General features: G+C 38.5%; 1 protein-coding gene across 1 annotated transcript in view; it reads left to right on the top strand.

The window, feature by feature from the left end:
* LOC126262791 (protein madd-4-like) overlaps positions 1 to 25,976 on the top strand; it is a 362,890-nt gene that overhangs the window by 223,424 nt on the left and 113,490 nt on the right. Inside the window, exon 13 of the mRNA XM_049959614.1 lies at positions 9,200 to 9,340. Coding sequence (XP_049815571.1) covers positions 9,200 to 9,340 — 141 coding nt within the window. The remainder of the gene's footprint in view (positions 1 to 9,199; positions 9,341 to 25,976) is intronic.

Genomic DNA, 25,976 nt, shown 5'->3' with positions numbered 1-25,976 from the left:
ACAGTTATCATGGAAGCTCAGGTGAATGCCGTATGTAGCATGGTTCTACTCCCACTAACTTACAGCTGTGTCATGGTGCATGTCACAAGCAGCTATTAGCCTGAATGATGGCATATTTGGACACAGCCGTCAACCTTGTGCAACAAGGAATAAAATTTGTCTGATCAGACAACATGTTTCCATTAATCCAAGGCCCAGTCTCAATGATCCTGTGCCATCGCAATTGTAATTGACAGTGTCAGAGCCCCATATTTGTCAGTGTACACTGTGCTCTGATACACTTGTACACCAGCACTGTACTCTATCATCAGATCTGCCACTATCATCAGATCTGCCACACATTGCCAGCTATCCTATTTTACAGAGCAAGGAAGCTCTGACCTCCATGTTTCATGATGAGACATAGATGTCCAACACCTTGTTTGCTTCTCATGGTTTCACGGCTCTTCAGCTGCTTTGCTTGGATACTGAACAGCCAACCAGCTTCAGTGTCTTGAGAGGCTTGTTCCCAGACTCTGCACTGTAACAATCTGGGCTTTCTCAAAGTTTCATATGTCACTGTGTTTCCACATTTGTGGCCCACGTGATTGCTAGAATGATTCCCCATTCATTCTCTGCACAGCTTATATACCAGGGTGTATACAACCCGGGACAGCCGGGAGATCTGGGAAAAATCTGGGAATTTTTTCATCCGGGAGAAAACCAGGCAAAACCCAGGAATTTTTTACAATTCTGGGAATTTTTCACTGTTTTAATTTTCAGTTAATTTTTTGTAACTTTGACTGGTAAGAACCAATACTCCAACAAAGAAAGTGTATGTCGCTACCGCAGAATAATACTGCAACAATAAAAAACGAACGAGAGAAAAAAATAAGAAAAGAAAACTTAAGTTGCAAAGGAAATGCACCATATGCAACAACAAAACAAAGTGCTCATACAAGCGTCTGCCAACAGCAAAATCTGTCAAATGCTTTAGGAAGACTATGCAATGTTTCATAACAACAAATTACTTCCTATGAGCGTGACGTCATAACTGTTTAGATTAGATTCGTTTGAGCGATTCCGAGTTAGTTTATGCGCGTGTGCAGTTGAGTCTCGAATGAGTAGTACCTTCTCCCGCTTCTGGCTACAGAAGTGTAGTTAGCTGTATGAGCAATAGCAGCAAGCAGCCAGATGCTAGCCGGGAAAATTTTACTGGTGTGCCTAAGCTGCCAGATTCACGTATGCGCAACAGGCCCGGAACGAGGGGGTGGGGGCAAAGCGTGTCTGCCCCGGGTGGCAGTTTCAGGGGGGGGGGGGGGCGACAGATTCATATTATTGAGGAAAAAGACCGTTTCACAAAGCGTCTAGCATCCAGCGCACGTTGGTCTATCGATTACTCATATGATTTTGAACGCATCCCTGTTGTTTTCATATTATTGAGGAAAAAGACCTTGTTTCACAAAGCGTCTAGCATCCAGCGCACATTGGTCTATCGATTACTCATATCATTTTGAACGCATCCCTGTTGCTTTTTGAACATTTTTGAAAACAATTCTAAGTTGATTTCTGAATGAATCATAAGTTGATTTTTGAATACGTGCATAGTATACGTGATGTCTCTGCCAGGGGAATCCCCGTCACATCTAGAAATAAACTTTCCTGCAGACAAAAGGGGATGGGTCTACACGAGCTGAGCGGAATAAGGCTGAATGGGTGAATGCCAATCGCTGTTTATTTGTTTGACTGTGTTTGCAAATGATCAGCATTGTTATAATTACTAGCGAATTCCATAGATTCAGACCAACAGAGTTGAAATAAACGACTAACAGGAATAATAGGCAACAAAGATTACGTATTGTCTTCTCCGTGTATACAAGAAAATGAAATGTTGACAAAAAATTTTGGGCCAGAATGCTACACTGCTAAGGGCCAGTTATACAGTGTCCCTGGCTAGCAGCCGCTAAAGTTCTATTCTGGGAGTAGTATGGAAAATGCGTTGTACAAACATGTAATAAGGCCTGGCTGGAGAATAAATGTGGTATAAGGAAACCGGTGACTGTGGCAGGGTTAGTTAACCAGAGAATAAGTTTTGACACTGGCAGGGATAGTTACAGAATTAGTGATGACAAGATTGTTTATTAGAACGAGGAAGGAGAAGAAACGGGAGACTCAAACAAATTACGAAAGAATATGACAATTCCAAATTTATATAAAAATTTCGTACAACTACTTTTCGATCTCATGCTTCAGAAGCTAGAGAGTATGAATAAAATGTGAAACTATCTCCAACATAAAACTTTTTCCTTGTAGTAGGCCAAATACGCATTTGATATTGGTACTTCATGAATTACATTCCATCGTGCTATAAAAATGACCTTTTGTGTCAAACGAGTCTCGTGTATTCGGTGTGTGTAACAACTGCTGCAATATTAGGCAGGCCTATTTGGTTTTACCCAACAGACAGTGACAAAATACACATAATCAGCTCGAGAAACCACACCAGTCTTGGGTATAATTTGTGTTAACAGCTTTTTTAGCACTAGACGATGACATTTCGATTTTTCATGTAGCAAAACATCGACGAACTTTGATGAGGTAATAGATTCTTTCCCAGAAAGTACGCCATATAAAGCTGTGGCAGGATTGGAGAGAAAAAAAGCTATGACTTGTAAGGAATGAAGAAATGTGTACTGTCTTGCTTGTCTCTTGTCTTTACTCGTTTTATGTATTCTATATTTAATTTTATGTCACACAAAACAGCAAATTATTAGCGAATAGGCAGTAAAGACTGCAAATTTTCTGGAGTTTTTATTCTGCCAGTTAAAAATAATCCCATCCAGTATTAATTGCGAGATTTTTCTTTTTTTTTTTTTAAAGAGGGGCAGGATGTCTAAAGTGCCGACTGGGAGCAGGAGAGGCACCACAGGATATTTTAATTTCCACTGACCTGAATATAGTTTGATGGCACCCATTACAAAATATTACACGTTTGAATTCCACAGAGCGAAGTACGTGCGATAGAAGAATGCTGTGTGAAGAGGCGTGGCACTGCACTTTGGCACACTTAAGACCGAATAACATGTCTTACGTTTCCTCGAACACATATGTTTCATGTTTCAGACTTTTCAGAAAGATGTGTGCTATAAGATGAAAATATTTTTGAAAAGCAGATTTTTTAAATTTTTGGCATCCTACCTCAAACGCTCGAGGGAGGGGGAGCGCCACTATCTAATATTGCCTCGGTTCGGAAATATTGTAGCTCCGGACCCGGTAGATAGAGCAGTCTGAAATGTAGTGGGGAGGTGGTTGTTTCCACGTGACCCGTATTTATGTTAAGTGATTTTGCTGTTTCCTCTTCATTTATTGCTCTCACGTCAAATGAAAACATAATGGAATGCTGTGGTCGGGAGCTATCAAGTGCATTAAAATACATTCACATAATTACGGAAGGCTACAAATGTTATTAGGTTCAGATTTTATTTTATTTTCACCTTTCTGACAGTCAAGAATTAATTGCCTTGCAGCACAATGAAGTTATTTTTGTCGGTTTGTTAAAGAAATTTGACCTTTATAAATCTTTTCTGCTGAGGCAGTCAATTTGTTTGAAATGAAGTGTTTAATTCCGCACTATTGGCTAGTTTCAACTGTTCTTTGCATTTCAAGTTCACATTTTCATCTTCTAGCATGTATGGCGTTATGCCATAATATTTATTTTATTTAATCGTGTCTGAGCTACATCTGTAATTAATTAATACGCTATATATACTAGATTACAAATACAAGTAAATGATAGTTATTCATTCATATATACATTCATGATCTTCACATATTGTAAGTCGTCATTATTGTCTAAAGCAAGGCTCATATCTCTCTGCAGTGTTCGGCACTACGTCTAAAACGACATGCCATAATAAAGAACCAAACATGAAATAATGCAGTGCTGGTACTCCAAGAAAATTTACATCTGAATCTGGACATACGAATGTGCACTTTAAGCTGAATTATGCATTTTAGTATGGTTCACGAAATTCCCATGCTCTTGGAGCATCCCCTAAGGTCTATTAATGTTTTACACGTACGAACGTACGGCGCGGCGACGCCTGTTATCTGGTGCTCTCTGGCAACTGCCGAAACGAATCTGTTTCTAACAGGTCGCGGGAAAATATTCCGAATGGCTGTTTGAAAAGCGTTACTTTCAAAGTAAATTTACTTTTACACTAGATGAACTCTGTGTGTGAATGTCCCATGAATTTCTTAAATCACAGAGCGTTTCACTCTCCTTCAAAAATCAATTTTTTGAGGACGACCATTTAGAATATTTTCGAGCCCAGAACGACATACTGGAAGAGATTATGTACCAAACAACTGCAATAAATCTCTCTCACAATAAGATAATTAGTCAGTCCCAATTTGAAATTCAGGTCTTCTCCAAAGAATGTAATATTATACTAAATTAAAATAAAAAAAGGCCAACTGATATGTTATGTGACTTGTAAAAAGCTCTTGTAGTTCACTATATTCTCTTAGAGAAACCAAAATATTATAATAATAGAAATCTCGTAGTAACTGGTTTTCATACTGCCTAATTGAAAGGATACAGAGTGTTGCATTAAGAAACCTCGGGGTGTACTCAATGACACAGCATGTTCAAAATGCACCTCACAGTGTTTTGCAGAGTACGTATACACAATAGGGAATAATCATTATAATTGTACTGTTGGGATCAATATAGGATCTGCTCTTGTTCTTCTTACATATAAATATCTTCCATCTTATATTCAAGGAACCCTAATACAGAATGTCCACAATTAAAGTTCCAGTTTCAAAACACTGTAGGAAGAGAACCACTGCTCAGAATGATGTCAAATTTGAACAGCATATTATTGATACAGCGGTAAGCATCATGGAATTTTAAAAAAATTAATGAAAATTTTACTAGTGGATGTGGGTGTAAGAGTCTTAACATAAATGGGATTGGCTACAAATAATAGATGAATCCCAATACAACAGCAATGGTTTGAGCTGCATGTTACACCAACTGTACTGTTCAATGTGCATGGCTGCCCAAGTTTGTCAGTCAACAGTTGTGGCACTGTTAGTTAGCTAAGCCCATCCACCATAGTGAAGTCATACCAGATTGGATGACAAGAATGGGCTTTTAACTGTCCTGAGGCCAAAAATCGCATAAAAAGCAAAATGACATCAGTTTTTAATTATCATGGGGCCCAAACCAACATAAAAAGAAAATGGCATTTGTGTTTAATTGTCTTTGAGTCAAAAACTGCACAAAAGGAAAATGACATTTCTTCTAATTGTCGTGAGCCAAGACGTGCTGACCACGGCTTTCTGCCACAAGTTGAAATCGAGAACCAGAATGTTCAACAGCAGATCAAAATGTCTCGGGTGTCAAGTTCAGAATGTGCTGTGAGCGTGTGTCTTCATTTCAGCTGTATTTGTAATTGGAGCACTGAACACAACATTCTTCAGATAATCCCCAGCCACAAGTCACATGGATTAAGATTCGGTGATCTGGATGGTCAGGCTGTAGGGTATTTCCAAAATGCCTCTGCAGCAGCCACTTCACTGGTAGTAGAGGAGCGTCATCTTGCATAAGAATGATCCTACCCACACATCCACATTGTTGAAGGATTGCAATGATGGTGGTGCACGAAAGACCCTCATAGTATTTACCAGTGATGGTACAGGTAACAAGACACACAGGACTCATCTCCTTGAAAAAAATATGGCCCTAGGGCAAACAAGGCTGTCACCCTGCACCACACAGTCTCCTTTGCAGAATGAGGTGGTATCAGTTGATGTGTGTGCAGATTTTCCATTGCCCATATTCTACATTTATGTATATATTGACATTACCTTGAAGATGGTAATGGGCTTTGCCTGTCCACGAAATGTTCCATGGTCATTCATTGTCCCCTTCCATGTAAGCAAGAATATCTGTCTTGCTGGTAGGTCAGCAGGCAGTAACTCCTGAGTATGGGTCGATAGCAATGCAGGATGCTTCATAGGATTTTATGCACTGAATTCACAGGCATGTCCAGGGTACAGGCAATTCCCAGTGCACTGCATGTTTGCACAACATTGCTTGATGACTCCTGCAATTCTGTGGCCACATCTTCAACAGATGTTGCACCAACTGCTTTCCTTCCTCTGCCAAATTGCGCTTCAAAAGAACTTACCTTTTTTTGAATGTTGTAATCATTTTCTCCAGATCATTAGCAGACATCAGACCAATGTCTTCCTTCACACCAGTGAGTGTCCAGAACTTCTGCAGGGCTAATGGTGCACAACCATCATTTTTTTAAAAGAGTGCTACCAGTAGTGCACAATCCATCATGGAGACAGTCATGTTGTGCGTCTCGGACACGGACTGAGAAAGGGTTGTGTGTCACACGTCTGTTGATGAAGTGCATATTATGACACTTACAGTTTCATCTGTTGGTGGTCCTTTTTCCCCCCATGTCATTTCTTCCAGCATCAGTAATATGCTGTTCAGATTTGACTTTATTCTGAGCCAGTGGTTCTCTTTCTATAGAGTTTTGAAACTTTAACTATGGACAACCTGTGGTTCCCTTTGTTGATGCCAGTATTATAATCAAAAAATTACCAAATATGCAGCAACCAGTCGCAAAATCATGTTTTATTTATTCACTTTTGCAAATCAATTTCAACTGATTAACAGCCATCATCGGTGCTTTCAGCCAATATGTGCCCTGAGTAGTAATACTGTCTTAAGCAGAGGTCAAACATAAAGTACTGAACTTATGTGTTACAGAGAGGGATGGCACAAGACCCTTCAGTTTGAATGGTGAGTATGGTTTCATGAACTGTAAATCCAAGCATGTGGAAGGAGTCTATCCCAAAAACATTGTCTACTTGAGGTCAGCTACCACAAGAAAATTTACTGGATGAGTGACTTGATTGTTAGGGAGTAAAACAGAAGACATTCCTAGCAATGGCAACTGATGGCATCAGCCAGTGATTTGTCTCAGCTGCTTGCAAATGCAGTGAGGGTTGGTTCAGCAAGGACTCAGAAGCACCAGTATCCAGTAGTGACCTCACAGAGTGACTGCCGACTGCCTATGACTGTATCTATGTTCATTTTCTGGGCTTCATTCAGAGAAATCAGCACTTTCATAGGTTTATCACTCACTTGGTTCACTCCCATAGGCTGGGGCATATTTACTGTAATAGTGCTGAAACATATACCTTGTTAGGTGTCCCTTTTTCCACAGCATTGACGTCTCGTGTACCACTGTGGGTATGTGCTACATTTACTCTTCCTTCAGGAAGCAATGTTTACAGCCAAGTAATGGCAGTGCTGCTGATCATTCCGGCAGTGCCGCTGATGTTTTACATTGCCACTGGTGTGGTTGTGTATGGGATCATCCGGGTGGCAGAGCAGGTGAATGCCCCACTAGAGGTTGTGTGGCATCCCACACTACCAATGCCAGAGAGCTGATGCTGGGACACCTTCTACCGTCATAAACAAACTCTGGTCTGTGCAGGCAGTTTCTTAGGCTTGAGCTATTCATGTTACCTACATCAGAGAAAGATCTGACTTCCTCAATTATTCATAATTTGGTGCACAAAGATTCAGAATTGCAATTCCTACTTAATACCTGATGTTCCCTTGAGAAACAGAAAATACAAGTATCTCAGACAGAGTTATCCATATCAGAGCAAGCTTAATGTAACAGGAGTGTAGAAGGTGCCACTGAGTTTTTAATGGTGACTTCTTATATCTCAGCAGCTACCCACCCTATTGCAGAAAAGCATCCTTTGAGGTTGAAGTTTTTCTTTGTAATTCCTTGTGACTGTGCAGTTAAGGCAAGATTCCTGCCACAGCAAGCTCACACAGTTATCTGGGTTAATGCAGATCTGAGATTGCACAGATAACTGAAAACCATGGATAATCTAAAATACACATAATTTTTACCAGAATCTGTCATTAACAGTAATTACAAAACATGTCACTTCTCACATTTGAAAGCTCACTGTATTATTTGGCAGAAAGTTACAACTTATTTACAAAATTACACTTGAAATACACTATATTTCATTTCACTTGCTGTCAGTTCACTTTTGGGAAACAAACTTTCATTTTCTTCTGTTTCTGTTTTTCATTCACTTGTATCCTGACAGTGGTTTTCATTTGCCAGAAAATCAAACCATTGTTACAGTCAAATGAATTTTGCTATATTTATTTTACTGACAGATCAACATATTTCAGTAAGTTGGTGTGCATGGTAATGGGTTCCCTGATCATGTCATCTGTGTTCACCTCCTCTACCAAACACACTTTGTTCACTATATCAGCATCACATAGCTGCTCAAATCCAATTTCATAGATTTCACTATGTAACCACTCATAAATGATGAATGTTTTTGTCATCTACATTTTTGCAACCATTAATCTGCATAGGAAAATAAAATATTCTTTCTAAATGTAACAGAGTACACATGTTTTGTTGTTTACTTTTTTTAAAGTTGCTGAGGATGGTAATGACTGGGGCAAACTAAGAGTGTTGTGGACAGGAAGCATTGACCAGCCCCCAGCTCTGAATTGCTAGATTAGTCCAACTCAGATTTAGTTATTACTTAGTGAACTACCTCCCTAAGTGCTTAGCATTTAGTATCATCTGAAGAGCACACATAAATTTATGGGTTGCTTTTAGTCGGCCAAGCATTATCCCCTTGTGCCAAACAAAAGCTACATCCATCTAACTGAAATGGAGCTCACATACTATTGTGTGCAAAACACATAAAGAGGTGAAATGAAGACAATGTCTAGGGTTGTAGCTTGCAGAGGACCCTGTGATTGTACTGGTATGATCATATGAAGAGAATATCACTTCGCATAAACCCTGAACACACTTTTCCCAGAGTGTTCACTGAAGGAACCAATAATAAAAGTTTTTGATGATATGGGAAAATCAGATTCCCGAGGAAATTTTATATATTGATAATTAAAATTTATATTTTTACTATTATCAGCTATTTTAACCTGTTATAAATAGTAACACATGCTTAGTATTAACAAACTGAATTAAAATTATTCATAATTTATGTTGCATGTAATTTTCTTTTCTTGTGGGTATTTAGAGCACACTGTTTGACTGAATTTAATCATATCATTTGTCATGTTAGTTTTTCTTGTGCTATACTATGAACAACACATATTTTCATTTGTGCACAGTTGGGCGAGTTCAGTGCACCAACTAGTTCACCTGGCTCACTGGAGGATCACAGTCCACAACTGTCATCTGCAAGTTCAGGAAGTTCAAGAGCGGGTGTCCCTGCAATGCCACATTTCCAGCAACTGCTAGAAGGTTTGCAGGTAAGCATGCTGAAGATTGTTGTTACTATTAGCAAGCTTCACAAGCTACAAAAGCTCTTCACTGCAGCCATCACAACCCTGTGCCAGGTTGTTCTATTTTGGCATTTAATTTTATAATACATCATGTGTAAAATTTTCGTATCTTCTTTGACATTGCCACATCTGTGCTCTTTCTCTCTCTCTCTCTCTCTCTCTCTCTCTCTCTCTCTCTCTCTCTCTTTTGATGTGGTAACATGTAACATGTGGTGATACATAACACTCCAGAGCAGAGATGTGTATCCCTAGAGCTTCTTACCAGTGAATGATACTCAAAATGGAAAATTATAAAATAAGAAGTTGTAAGTGAAAGTGAAGATATTGTGCAAGGTTGTTATGTTTATTTGCATGTGGTGAGGTCTGTTGAGGGACAATGTGCACCTTCAACATGGTACGGTGATTGCAGGGACCCAGGAACAAAAGTTGTGGTGATCAACAGCCTGACTTGGAGGTGTGCTGAATTCCAAATTGTAGGGAGAAATAATTGAATCTTGTTAAGAAAAACATGTTAAAATAATCTTTGTCGTTCTTTCTGTGTTTGCTTCTGAATTGGGACATGATACACTGCATGATAACAGTGAAGCGCTCAGAACAGGAGGAGGAAACAAAACGAAACTTCACAGGCTGAGAAGGAAAGTAATGTTATTTCAGCGATTAGAAAATCTAGTCAGCTTAAAAAAAACATAGCAGTATCACCCCATTTATCAGTCAGACATTGCACACCACTTTGGCCTGGACTCATGCACTGATTCGTTTGGGGAGCATGTCATAAAGTGATTGTATCCTCTCCCGAGTCAACCTGGCCCACAACGGTTACCACTGGTCATGAAAACTAGCACTGTGGCAAAACTGATGTGTGAGTTGGTCCAGTACATGTTCTTCTGTGGGCAGACCCAGGGATCTTGCTGGCCATGGGATTATCTCAGTATCAAGCAGACTTTTTGTAGATACGCATGGCTTGTGTGGATGAGCACTGCCCTGCTTAAACATGGCACCACAATACTGTCACATGAGAGGCAATGGAGGAAGATGTAGGATGTCAGTGATGTACCTTGTACCATCAGAGTTTGCTTAGTCATTACCACTTGTGACCTGAAGTCATGCCCAATAGCTCCCCACAACATGATGGCAGGAGTAACACCAATGTTCTTTTCCAGAATGGAACCTCCTGGGTTTCCACTGTACTCGATAATGATAGTCATCCACATAGTGCAGAACCGCAATTTACCACTGAACACAATCAATGCTACTCATCAGAAATCCATGCTTCCTGGTCACAGTACCACTTCAGATGAAGTCATCTGTGTTGTGGTGTTAACAGCAGCCTACATATGGGACATTAATTGCATAGTCCAGGCAGTGACTGTCTGTGACAATAGTGAGGGATGATGCAGAATGTTGTAGGGTGTTCCCAGATGGCAGGCACAGATATGAATGGGTTGCAATGTGCTTGGTGCACAGTATAGTGATCCTCTGTTGTGGTGGTCAGCCATGGTCGACCAGAACCTTGATGACAGGTATACCTACACTCACATTTTTATGCATTCAAACATTGGACCACTACTACATCTGAAGGCCCCATAAAACTGGATATTGCACAGTTCAACCATCTGACTAAATGGAAACTCACAATGAGGCCCCTTCAGACTCTGTCAGGTGCTGATAACACTGTCTCAGACTAGTACATGGCACCTCTGTGTCCTTCTCAGTGCTCACTCAATATCTGACTCTGTTCACGCCCAGAAGGGGCTTGGTAACAATGCTAATGCAGTCTGGTGGCTGTTATACCTCTCACATAGAATTACAGCTGTATCATTTACATACCTGCCCATGGTGCATACATTTAGAAATTTATACTGACATATGTTTATGTCTTCTGGATGGTTCACTTTTTTGTCAGGCACTGTATATTGAACCAAGAAATCGTAATTGTAAATGAGTTAATGTATTTTTTGTGAAGAGAATAGATATGTTATTGTGATACTTGAGTCTCTCCTAGTATATAAAATGTTCAAACAACTTACAGGGATGCAGCCAGGTAATGTCTTTGACAACTGTTGATATTTTGACAGCTACATGCACTGTCATTTTCGAGATATAAATCCAGTGAGAGAAGGCCATGCAAGGAAATTTAAAACCTTCATGTGGGGCATATGCTGAGGGACCCCTCATGTGCACACACACTGTAAACAATACTGCCTTCATATAACCAGTGATAAATATCAGAGTTTATACTGAAAATGAATTACCAATGGGCGAGGTATGAGGTAGCATTAACTCTGTGCTGCTGTTGTTTCACAAGGGAGAGAGCAGAATTCCAAGTTGCATTTAAGCAAAACCCACCATCACCATAAGATCACTTGCTTATGTCATCTCAACTGCTTTCTTAAAATCAATATCTCAGTGGCTGACAATGGACACCAGAACCTCCACCTGTTATATTCCACAGGATGACCAGTACTAAGGCAGTCTTCTGCAATACTAGATTTACTCTGCTCTTGTAAGAATGTGACACACTCATGCCCAATACATGGGCCTCCATTGCCCTGGTGGTGTAACCAATGTATGACATTATACAACTGCAAGTGATATGTTAGACATCCACCTAATATAAACCAACATCAATCATCCTTTACAGACCCTAAAGGTCCCTAATCTTGGTTAGTGGTCAAAACATACATTTCACATCATGTTTCCACAGAATGCATCCAATAATCCAATAGTGTTGGAAATTCTGGAACGTAAGACAGACACGCCATAGACTTTGGTGACACCTCATTATTTTTTAACTCACCTGATTCATTGCTTGGTTGACAGTGCAACGTGTATCTGATCTGCCTCCCTCCCTCCCTCCCTCCCTCTCTCTCTCTCTCTAACCATTGTGAGAAAAGGTGACTTAAGCTGACATGCTTTTGGCATCTGACATGACATGGGCCCTATCAACCAAGGTACAAAGTCCTCCTTCACTCTGAGCCAGATGGCATCAACTATTATCCTGAAGATAGAAATCAATGTGAGTTGACATCTTACAAAGGGCGTTGCCCAACATACCATCAGTCTTCTTCTTGACATACACATCAAAGAAGGGCAGGCAGCTATCCTTTTAGTCATCACCATGAAGTGAATACCCTTGTCAATTAACTATAACAAGTCAGTCAAAGAACACAAATGATGAGAGACCATATCAAAACTAACTAAAATATCAAAATCATTCAAACAAGTTCTTAATGTGGTTCACACACTGATCTGCTAGTGGGCTTAACACAGTAGCAAGATATTTTACTACATGTTATGTCAGAGCAACATTGTTACTGAAAATAGGCCTAAGAGGAACCCCTTCCTTGTGAATCTTCAGAAGGCCTTATAATCAGTGGATCATGGCACAATAAGAGTTAAAACTCCTATAGTCCCTTGCAAGAAGAAATTTTTCTTTAGAACGTTGTTGGTCATCCTCTCAAGCTTTTTCATTGGGTCAGCACTGAGCCTGCAATGGATCAGACAGTAAATACTACATCTTTAGAATGTAATCCTGCTTTCTCAGCACAACTGTAGCATTGTCCTTGTCCGTGGGTAAGATAACAATATCAGGATCCAGCATGAGTGAACACAAAGAAGCTCTTGTTATATTACTCTTGGATGAATGTGTCCCAGTCAGTGTATGACATCCTTCTCTCTTCAACACTTCAGCAGCATCAGGACATGCATGGATAAACCTGCATCATCCAAAGCTTTCTTGATGAGATTTGTTGCAGAATGTCTAGCTGTAGTGCTGCATATTATTAATGCTCATGCCATCTCAGAAGTTGTTTGGTAGAGGTCAGAAATGTGGTGTAACAATTCTTTAATAGCAGTGGAGGAATAGATGGATCAGAAGTATAACCAACACATAAAGACACAGCAGTATAGAATTAAAGTAAAGAACAGCTAAATTATTTCAGTTACAGCAGAAGAATTCATGACAACTTAATCCCTTAATGACAGACCAACAATTAGTCACTGAGGCCAAGCCTGAAACATGTTTCACAAATATTTCTACCTTTCATACTTGGTATTGCTGTTGTTATCTTACCTGTATACTATGATATGTTTCTTGAATCCCATTATATTTCTTTATTTGCATTACAATTTAGCACATTCTTGAACCCAGTGATTTCTACAATCATACTATGATCAGTAGGGCTAGACTCTTTATTGTGAGCACACCTTGGTCCAACAGAAGAGTCACACAGCAATCAATTAAAGTTTGGGTATCAGTTATAATGCCACAATAGCAACAGCACTTGCTATCCTGTGCATGCATTGATGTCTTCACTTTTGTTCCTGGTAAAAGGCCCTTTTGCACTACCTACCGTAAGCATGAGTTCCTGATGTGGTTCCCAGAAGAAGACTGTCCCAACACTAACAGTTAGTGGTGGCATTCATCTGGAAATTTTGAGCAGTTTTCCTGGTGAAATTTGTGGAATATTCATGAAGTTGCAGGCAGCAGTAAACAACTACTTTATGTCATCTGCTCAAGAGCAAATCATGTGATCCTGTAATATTCACTGTTTAAATTTTCCATGATATCCCACAAAAACAGAGTACAAAATCCAAGCTAATGCACCCTCTTGATGTGGTAAAAGCCTAGATGTTGATTTCTTTCCTGCTTCTGAAAGTAAGAAAGCTTTCAAGGACATTCATTATGAGTTAGTTGCCATGTATGAAAATAGTGCTACAAAATATGACACCAACTTTGCCTGCTTTTTCCTTAAACCTACATAAATTACAATAAATAAATAGTAAGGAGACATGTTAGTGTCTTCGATTAATGATGGAATTGTCAAAATATATAGATGCAAACAAAATTTATCCAGCAAACAGTATTTGCTTACACACCTTACATATGCTCAGCTTGAGAGGTTCACCAAAAAAGTGACTTCAGAGGCGGAAGATAAAACAATGGTGCACCTTCATTTAGTCCCAGTGACTTTTCATTAACTACCTTTACAATTTCTGGAAGTTTCAATGTATGAAATGCAATCTTTGAATGTTTATCAAATATGCTTATCACAGATTGGTTTTTACATATTAGTCATTTTCTATAATGACACATCATTACATTATCAGTTATAAGAGTAGGAATTAGAGAAAAATAATAATAACACGAAACACTTCAGACTGCTCATCTCAGAGGAAAGATCTGGGATTGCTGTTCAAGTGGAAGTCCAGGTGCTTCAAGGAAATTTCATTTTTGCCTCATAAATCATGCAGAAGACGTATTTTTCTAATGGGTTATTGAGAAACATAATTTATGAGATTTTTGATGTGTCATAATGCCCTGCTAAATGTGTATTGCACTTGTTTATATTCCAACAAAAATGGTGCATAATGGAAGCAGCTGCCAAAATCTTCCAACACGTCCACGAGACTCAGAGGGCCATAGACACGGGTTCACAGGTAGATGCCGTGTTTCTTGACTTCTGCAAGGCATTCGATATGGTTCCCCACAGTCGTTTAGTGAACAAAGTAAGAGCATATGGACTATCAGACCAATTTTGTGATTGGATTGAAGAGTTCCTAGATAACAGAATGCCGCATGTGATTCTCAACGGGGACAAGTCTTCGGAAGTAAGAGTCATTTCAGGTGTGCCACAGGGGAGTGTCATAGGACCGTTGCTATTCACAATATACATAAATGACCTTGTGGATGACATCAGAAGTTCACTGAGGCTTTTTGCAGATGATGCTGTGGTGTATCGAGAGGTTGTAACAATGGACAATTGTACTGAAATGCAGGAGGATCTGCAGCGAATTGACGCATGGTGCAGGGAATGGCAATTGAATCTCAATGTAGACAAGTGTAATGTGCTGTGAATACATAGAAAGATAGATCCCTTATCATTTAGCTACAAAATAGCAGGTCAGCAACTGGAAGCAGTTAAATCCATAAGTTATCTGGGAGTACGCATTAGGAGTGATTTAAAATGGAATGATCATATAAAGTTGATCGTCGGTAAAGCAGATGCCAGACTGAGATTCATTGGAAGAATCCTAAGGAAATGCAATCCGAAAACAAAAGAAGTAGGTTACAGTACGCTTGTTTGCCCACTGCTTGAATACTGCTCAGCAGTGTGGGATCCATACCAGATAGGGTTGATAGAAGAGATATAGAAGATCCAATGGAGAGCAGCGCGCTTCGTTACAGGATCGTTTAGTAATTGCAAAAGCGTTACGGAGATGATAGATAAAATCCAGTGGAAGACTCTGCAGGAGAGACGCTCATTAGCTCGGTATGGGCTTTTGTTGAAGTTTCGAGACCATACCTTCACCGAAGAGTCAAGCAGTATATTGCTCCTTCCTGCGTATATCTCGCAAGGAGACCATGAGGATAAAATCAGAGAGATTAGAGCCCACACAGAAGCATACCGACAATCCTTCTTTCCACAAACAATACAAGACTGGAGTAGAAGGGAGAACCGATAGAGGTACTCAGGGTACCCTCCACCACACACCGTCAGATGGCTTGCGGAGTATGGATGTAGATGTAGATGTAGATGTAGACCTGGCCTGATGCCCTGTGACTTCTTCCTGTTTCTTCCATTAAGAATCAGTGATATGACAGACATTTCCAGGATGACAATGAGGTAAGAAGAAACATGGAAATGGTCAGCAGCTGCCAAAGTGTGGAGCTTCTCACTCAGGGTGTATTCCAACTCATCCATAGTATAGAAAAATGAGTCACTTTTAATGATGAAAATGTACGGTTTAGTTAATTTTTGGTGCCTAGATTGTGTTTCACAATGATCCTAGATGTGTCATGTTTACAGTTTTATATAGAATAAAACAGATTTCGTAGAAATTTGTCATTGACATATAAAAACAATTTTTTGTAATAATATTTTAAAGATAATCAATATTAATACACAATGCTAAAATATACTAATAGCCAACAGTAATTTATGCAACAGTTTTGCATACTTAAGTAAAGTCTACAAAGTTATATATTGTTTACCACACCGCAGAAAATATTTATACATGTACAGGTAGTGAAAAAATCATTTAAATCATATTTGCACTAATACACTTAGTCTGCATGTCTGCATGTTTTCTTCTATATTTTCTGCAGTATACTTTGCCTTCCATTTCCTTATTTCAGGAAATTTGTTTCCACATGACAAAGAAAATGTTTTACTCCATTTACAACTTTACATATGTCCCACTGATTTGCCTGCAAGTACTTCTTCACGTTATATCAACATTCAGAAATGAGATGTTCTTTCAGTTCTCATTTGAAGGTGTTCACTTTCTTTATGCTCATTATGCTAAGTGGCAGTCTGTTGTAAAATAAGCTTCCTGCATTTTTAGGGTCGCTATCTGTGATTTTCGATCTTTTGCTTCAGATGTGGTAGTTATCTCTATTCTTATGTAGCGGTTATGTAAATCTCAGTTTAGAGGTGCTGTGCAGTTTACCATTAAAAGAGGTATTGTCTCAAATATGTACAAACTTGACACAGTCAATATTTTTAATTCTTTGAATTTGTTTTTGTGGGATTCCCGTGTTGTTAGTTTACCTGTGCATCTGATGGATTTCTTTTAAAGTATTAAGATTCTTTGAATGTGTACATCTGCTGCTCCTCCCCATATTGGTATAAGTTCAGTATGTGCGAGAAGATAAATCCATAGTACATTTTTAGAAAGGTTTCTATGTTCACTGTATAGCACATTCTTTTCATTAAGAATGCATTTGTACTTATTTTTGAACACATCTTATCAATGTGATTTTCCCATGTTAGAAATTTGTCCACATCTATTTCCAGAAACCTGTTACAGTCCACTTCTTCTGATTCTGCATCCCCACTACTCAAAATAAATTTGTCTGAACTGTTAGTTCTGTTTGTTTCAAGTTTTGTATACACAGTTTTCTTCCTGTTGATCATTATATTATACTCTGTATACTGCAATGATGTATTGTCAGCTCTGATGAGCAGCTCTTATTTTGAGTGAGGATCCTAACAGCATATGCTAGTGAATTCAGTCTCTTATTTAAATTGTTTATGTGTACCTCCCACTTCATATCTGCCTGAACATGTACACCTAGAAATTTTGTATGACTGACCTTCAACACATTTTTTCCTTCGATAGTGAAAACAAGGTTTGCAGGATGGAGATTTTGTGTGGTATGAAAGTTAACTACCACAGTTTTTTCAGGACTTACGATGAGCCTATTGGTCTTGAACCAGTGTGTTAAGGTACGCATAACTGATACTGCAGCCTCGTGCAGATTTTCCTCATTCTGTGATTTAATTGGAATATTAGTGTCATCTACAAACAGTACAGTGGTTCCATCATGTATTTTACTAGCCAAGTCACGTACATACAGCGGAAATAGGACAGGTCCTAGAACTGACCATTGTGAGACTCCATACTTGATTTTCTGCTCATCACTGTAAAAACTAGAAATTTTTTGTTTCACTATCTTTGTGTTTTATTTCTGTAATCTGCTGATGATTACTGAGGTACAAGTGGATCCACTTTTCAGACTGGCCTCTAATACCGTAATTACTTAATTTACACAAGAAAATGCCATGATCAGTTACATCAAAGGCTTTATTTAGATCCAGAAATATCCCAGATACATGTTGTTTATCATCCACTGCCTTTAATACTTCATTTAAGAAGGCAAAAATTGCTGATTGAGTTGACTTTCCAGCTCCACTTATCAGCCTCTCTTTATTTAAGAAAACTTTTAATCTTCCAAGGTACATTTTTTCCATAGTTTTGCTGAAGCCTGACAAAACTGAAACTGGACTATAGTTAGCAATATCACTTTTTGCACCCTTCTTATGCAGAGGTGTTACTTTTGCAGTTTTTAGATTATTAGGAAATACACCATTCTCAAAAGATCAATTTACTATGTCTGTTAGTGGTTCCACAATAAATGTTGCACTAGCTTTGATAGCATCTGGTATCTCATCAACACCCACTGAATATTTATTAGGCAATTCTTTTAGGAGTCTTGACAGTTCCTCAGGTGTCGCTGGATACAGGAATAATGTGTTTGAATGAATTTCTTGATCTGAGTGAGTGGTTGGCTGTTTGTCATAGTGTGTATTTATTAACTGCTATGCTATATTTGAGAAACAATTGTTGAAAGCACTAGCAACATGTTTGGGGTCAGTTAGTTTATTTTTATTCATAATCAGCTCTATATTACTGTGATTAACTGGCCTGGCACCCATTTCTTTCCTTACAGTTTGCCAGGTTGCTTTAGTTTTATTCTTGGAATCACACAATATTTTGTCATTTTGTAGTTTTTTTGCTTCTGAAGTAACTCATGTTCGTATTCTTTTGTATCTTTTGAAATATGCAATAAAGTTAGGACTGGTATTATGCTTGGAGTACTCATACAATCTCCTTTAATTTTGACATGATATCCTTATCCCTTTTGTAATCCACTTGTTTGTTTTTTGAGTAGAGTTCAACATAGTTGTTTTCTTGGAAAAAGCCATTTCAAAAAAAAATATTTGACTGTAACCATAAACTTACCATATTTCTCATTGGTCTCATTACAGTCATATACATCTTTCCAACTTCACCCTCTAGGAGAGAACAAAAATATTCCACATTTTTTATACTGAAATTCCTTACAGTATGTTGTACTTGACTGGGAATTTGGTGTCCTGAAACATTCATTGCAATAATTTGAGCATAGTTATCACTAAAACCCATGTTTACAACTTGTGTGTTATAGGCATATTGGCATGTATTTCTTAAGATCTGATCAATAATAGATGCAGAGGTAGGTGTTTCTTGAGATCGTTCAGTTACCGTTGGACTGATGTTGAACAATTGTAGTAAATTTATGTCCTCTCTGAATTTATTGGATTTCCAGAAATCAGTATTAAAGTCACCAAATATAATTACATTTTCTAGGGAGAGTGAATTTCTTCCAAGAGATCCTTCATGTGATTGTAAAACACATTTTTGTCACCATCTGGTGACCTGTACACACAAATAATAACTGTATTTTGCCTTGATAGTTCAGCAATGGAGAGTTCTATATCTTTTTCATAAGACAGTTTGTGGTATTTAGTTGTTGTTATTGTGATCTTCAGTCCAGAGACTGGTTTGATGCAGATCTCCATGCTACTCTATCATGTGCAATCTTCTTCATCTCCCAGTACCTACTGCAACTTACATCCTTCTGAATCTGCTTAGTGTATTCATCTCTTGGTCTCCCTCTGCGATTTTTACCATCCACGCTGCCCTCCAATACTAAATTGGTGATCCCTTGATGCCTCAGAACATGTCCTACCAACCGATCCCTTCTTCTAGTCAAGGTGTGCCACAAATTTCTCTTCTGCCTAATTCTATTTGACATCTCCTCATTAGTTATGTGATCTACCCTTCTAATCTTCAGCACTCTTCTGTAGCACCACATTTTGAAAGCTTCTATTCTTTTCTTGTCCGAACTATTTATTGTTCATGCTTCAATTCCATACATGCCCACACTCCATACAAATACTTTCAGAAACGACTTCCTGATACTTAAATCTATACATGATGTTAACAAATTTTTCTTCTTCAGAAACACTTTCCTTGTCATTGCCAGTCTACATTTTATATCCTCTCTACTTCGACCATCATCAGTTATTTTGCTCCCCAAATAGAAAAACTCATTTATTACTTTAAGCATCTCATTTCCTAATCTAATACATTCGGCATCACCTGATTTAATTTGACTACATTCCATTATCCGCATTTTGCTTTTGTTGATGTTCATCTTATGTCCTCCTTTCAAGACACTGTCCATTCCGTTCAGCTGCTCTTCCAGGTCCTTTGCTGTCTCTGACAGAATTACAATGTCATCAGCGAACCTCAAAGTTTTTATTTCTTCTCCATGGTGTTTAATTCCTACTCTGAATTTTTCTTTTGTTTCCTTTACTGCTTGCTCAATATACAGATTGAATAACATTGGGGATAGGATACAACCCTGTCTCACTCCCTTCCCAACCACTGCTTCCCTTTCATGACCCTCGACTCTTATAACTACCATCCGGTTTCTCTACAAATTGTAAATAGCCTTTCGCTCCCTGTATTTTACCCCTGCCACCTTCAGTATTTGAAAGAGAGTATTCCAATCAACATTGTCAAAAGCTTTCTCTAAGTCTACAAATGCTAGAAACGTAGGTTTGCCTTTTCTTAATGTTTCTTCTAAGATAAGTCATATGGTCAGTATTGACTCACGTGTTCCAACATTTCTACGGAATCCAAACTGATCTTCCCCAAGGTTGGCTTCTACCAGTTTTTCCATTCGTCTCTAAAGAATTCATGTTGGTATTTTGCAGCCATGGCTTATTAAACTGATAGTCTGGTAATTTTCACATCTGCTTTCTTTGGGATTGGAATTATTATATTCTTCTTGAAGTCTGAGGGTATTTCACCTGTTTCATACATCTTGCTCACCAGATGGTAGAGTTTTGTCAGGGCTGGCTCTCCCAAGGCCGTTAGTAGTTCTAATGGGATGTTGTCTACTCCCGGGGCCTTGTTTCGGCTTAGGTCTTTCAGTGCTCTGTCAAACTCTTCATGCAGTATCATATCTCCCATTTTATCTTCATCTTCATCCTCTTCCATTTCCATAATATTGTCCTCAAGTACATCGCCCTTGTACAGACCCTCTATATACTCATTCCACCTTTCTTCTTTCTCTTCTTTGCTTAGAACTGGGTTTCCATCTGAGCTCTTGATATTCATACAAGTGGTTCTGTTTTCTCCAAAAGTCTCTTTAATTTTCCTGTAGGCAGTATCTATCTTACCCCTAGTGAGATATGCCTCTAAATCCTTACATTTGTCCTCTAGCCATCCCTGCTTAGCCATTTTGCACTTCTGTAGGTCTCATTTTTCAGACGTTTGTATTCCTTTTTGCCTGCTTCATTTACTGCATTTTTATATTTTATCCTTTCATCAGTTAAATTCAATATTTCTTCTGTTACCCAAGGGTTTCTACTAGCCCTCGTCTTTTTACCTATTTGATCCTCTGCTACCTTCACTATTTCATCCCTCAAAGATACCCATTCATCTTCTACTGTATTTCTTTCCCCCATTCCTGTCAATTGTTCCCTTATGCTCTCCCTGAAACTCTGTACAACCTCTGGTTCTTTCAGTTTATCCATGTCCCATTTCCTTAAATTCCCACCTTTTTGCAGTTTCTTCATTTTTAATCTCCAGTTCATAACCAATAGATTGTGGTCAGAGTCCACATCTGCCCCTGGAAATGTCTTACAGTTTAAAACCTGGTTCCTAAATCTGTGTCTTATTGTTATATAATCTATCTGAAACCTTTGACTATCTACAGGATTCTTCATGTATGCAACCTTCTTTTATGATTCTTGAATCAAGTGTTAGCTATGGAACCCTGCTTAATGTGCACCTCCTATAATGCATAATTTGCAAACGACCAAAAGAAATTGAAAAAAAAAAAAAAAAATGACTCGCTTGACGAACAATGTTTTGGATAATGATTTACATTGATTTAGTGTAGCTAGTGGCAGGGAAACATTCAACGATACAAACACATTTCATATGAACAATGTCTTTAGTACATACTGCAGTCTGGGTTTACCACTCTTTTTGCAATCATCTTAGTGCAGCTTGTAATCGCACATTTTTCTAAACTTGTGTTTACAAAGTGTTTTTTGTGTGCAAATTTTAATAACCTGTCCCCAAAGATAAAGCCATAAGAAGATGACCATAAGAGAAAGAAAATGACCTTAGAAATGAAATGTAAAATCATTAAAAACGTGAACCTGGTGTGAATGTTGCTGATGTAGCACATACTTACAATTGGTCGACATTATGTATTTCCACTATCCTCAAGAATAAGAACAAGATGAAGGAGATAGATGCTTCTAAGGGAGTGACAAGAGTATCTAAACAACGATTTCATATTCTCAGAGATGTCAAAAGGTTGCCCCTTATGTGGGTAAATGAAAAGCAACACTATTAACAAGAACATCATTTTTGAGAAGGTGAGAATGATTTTTGCCAATCTCATTAAAAAGACATCAGCAGCCGAACAAGTGTTTAAAGGAAGCTACAGGTAGGTTGAGAAGTTTAAGAGAAGAACTAACATCCACAGCATTGTGAGGCACAGTGAAGCAGCCAACTCCGACACAAAGGCAGCAAAGAACTTCATCAGCAACTTCAAGATGCTCGTAGATTCTGAGGGTTATCTGCTGCAACAGGTTTTTAATTGTGACAAGATGGCTCTATTCTGGAAAAAAGATGCACCATTACTCTGGTCTATGTACCAGCAGGTTATTTCTGACTTTAAGAAACTCTACACTAAAGCACTCTTTGATCATTGCTGTGAGTCGACTAAAGCTACCAATCTCTTAGAGAGTTTTGGAAATATAACTTCAACATCGTTGACTGTGTCAAGATGATTGAAAAGGCATGTGAAGGGGTTACCAAGAGAACTCTCACTTCTGCTTGGAACAAGCTTTGGCCAGAGAGCATTGTCGAATGTGATTCTGAGGCTTTTGAGTCAATATCTGTGGAGCCTGTAGTCAACGAGGTTGTATCTTTGGCCAAGAGCATGGGACTGGAAGTGGTTAACAATGATATCAATGAGCTTCTGGAAGCTCACAGCCAAGAAATGACCACTGAAGAGCTTATTGAATTGCAGTGTGTTTCACAGCAGGACGTTGAGGAGAGGAGTTGTTCAGAGAAGGAGGAGGAGGTGGTAACAGCAAAGCAGAAATCCACTGGCGCAATAAGAGAAATGCTGAAAGCACGGGAATCGGTTGCATCGTACATTGAAAATCATCAGCCCAATAAAGCAGTGTTTATGCATGCTACAAATTTATTTGATTATAATACTGAATCACATTTTCACCAAGTGTTGAAGCATCGGAAGGAACAAATGACCATAGATAGTTTCCTAGTAAAAAGAATTAGTTATGTGTTATGAATAATAAAGTGCATAATACTATATGTATAATTTTTACTGAATAAATGGCATGAGTTTTAGAACTCTTTCTGCATGGAATACATCATTGGGACATTAATTTATATGGGATAAATTGTTTTGTTTAATGAGTGTTTCGCTCTGCGAGGAAGATTCTGGAATGAATTATGCATGTTATGCGAGGTTCCACTATATTTGTTTCTGTTTGTGTATTCTAGTTTTTTGACAAGTTTTACATCCTGGAGGATCTCCTCACTACGAACCAGTGGATCAACAAGTGCATCTAATCCAATCTAATATTTGCTGTCTCTAACAGAATTACACTGTCTTTGGTAAACCTTGAAGTTTTTGTTTCTTCTCCCTGTATGTCAATATCTTTCCATATTACTCCTTGGTTTCAATTACTGCTTGCTCAATGTACAAATAGAATTATGTTGCAGATAGGCTACAAACTTGTCTTCCTCCCTTCTCAAATTTAGCTTCCTTTTCATATTGTTAGTCTCTTACAACTGCAGGGTGGTTTCTGTACAAGTTACAGATAACATTTTGCTCCCTGTATTTTGTCCATACTAGCTTCATAATTTCAAAAATTCCTTTCCAGTCAACTTTGTTAAAAGCTTTCTCTAAATCTACAAATTCCATAGACATTAGTTTGTCTTTCCTCAACCTACCTTTGAAGATAGGTCATGTGATCAGTATTGTCTCATATGTTCCTACTGGAACCCAAACTGATATTCCCTGAGATTGGATTCTACAGACATCTCCATACTTTTGTAAATAACTTGTGTTAGTATTTTGACACAATGATTTATTTGGCTGATAATTCAGTAATGTACATACCTATCAACACCTGTATTCTTTGGAACTGAAATACTACATTCTTCATGAAGTCTGAGAGTATTTTCACACCAGATGGAGTAGTTCTATCAGGGCTGGCCCTCAAAGGGATGTCAGTAATCTTGAAGGAATGTCACCTACTCCAGAGCCTTGTTTCAGCTTAGGTTTTCCACTGCTCTGTCAAGTTCTTCTTACATCATCATATCTCTCATTTGATCTTCATTTACTGCCCCTTGCCCTTCTAGTACATTATCTCAAAGTTCATTTCCTTTGTATAGCCTGTTTGTACACCCCTTCTGCCCTTTCCCTCTTCGTTCTTTGCTTATAGGTGAAATATATTTTTCGCCTGCCTTGCAAGGTTCTGCAGCTTTGGGGATGTCTTCTAACCATTCCTTCTTTGACATTTTCTGTCAGTCTCATTTTTAGACCTCCGTATTCCCCTTTGCCTGCTTCATTTTTATATTTTCTGTTTTTGTCAATTAAATTCAATATCTTCCAAGGATTTCTACTAGATCTTTTCTATTTCCCTGTTTGATCCTCTGCTGCCCTATTTATTTCATCTCTCAGAGACACCCATTTGTCTTCTATTGTAATCCTTCCCCCTGTTTTGGCAATCATTACCTAATGTCCTCTTTGAAATTTTCAGCAACTTCTGCTTCTTTCAATTTACTCAAGTCTCATCTCTTCAGTTTTCAACCTCCCTCCAATTCCTTCAGTTGTGATCTGCAGTTTACGAACAATAACTTCTGATCAGAGCCCACTTCAGCCCATAGAAATGTTTTGCAGCTTAAAATATGGGTTTGGAAAGCACTGTCATAGTGTTACATAATCTTTCTGAAATATTCTGTTTTATCCAGGTCTCCTCCATGTACATAACCTTCTTTAATTATTCTTAAACCAAGTGTTAGCAATGATTAAATTCTGCCCTGTGAAAAATTCTGCCAGGGACCATCCACTTTCATTCCTTTCCCCAAGTCCATATTGTCCTGCTATTCTTCTTCCTCCTCCTTTTCCTGCTGTTAAATTCCAGTCCCTAGTAACAGTAAAACTTTTGTCTTCCATAACTAACAATAATTTCTCTTGTCTGTTCATCATCTGCAGAGCTGGTAGGCATATATACTCGTACTACTGTGGTGGGTGTTGTCTTCATACCTGTTTTGGCTATGACAATGCAGTTACTATGCTGTACTTAGTAACTTACCTAGATTTCTATTTTCTTGTTCATTATTAGACCTATTCCTGCAACTTTTGTTTGATTTTGTGTTAGTAACCCTGTACTCACCTGACCAGAGCTTCCTGCCAGTGCACTCCCCTAATTCCCACTGTATCTGACTTCAACCTATCCATTTCCCTTTTGAAATTCTCTGATTTACCTACTCAGTTATGAAATTTAATGTTCTACATTCTCTATGGCACTCTCCCATGGATCAAACAAACCTGTGACTATTCTTGCTGCTCTTCTCTGTATTTGTTCAATATTCCCAGATAGTCCTATTTGGTATGGGTTCCACACACTTGATTAACATTCTAGGACTGGTCATACGAGTGATTTGTAAGCAATTTCTTTGCATACTCCCTCAGTATTCTACCAATAAACCAAAGTCTACCAGGCGGCTTCCTCTTTCATTTCTTAGCCCTAATCCATATTCACCTACTATGTTTCCTTCTCTCCCTTTTCCTACTCTCGAATTCCAGTCACCCGTGACTATTAAATTTCAGTGGTATGAGGATTAAATTGTGGAATTCTCATGGATTTTCCTTTGTAAAGGAACATTTGTAAACAGAGTTAAGCATTTCAGCTTTTGCTTTGCTACC

The sequence above is a fragment of the Schistocerca nitens genome, chromosome 6, assembly GCF_023898315.1.
Source record: "Schistocerca nitens isolate TAMUIC-IGC-003100 chromosome 6, iqSchNite1.1, whole genome shotgun sequence".
Lineage (NCBI taxonomy): Eukaryota > Metazoa > Arthropoda > Insecta > Orthoptera > Acrididae > Schistocerca > Schistocerca nitens.
This window is presented reverse-complemented; position numbering and strand designations above follow the sequence as displayed.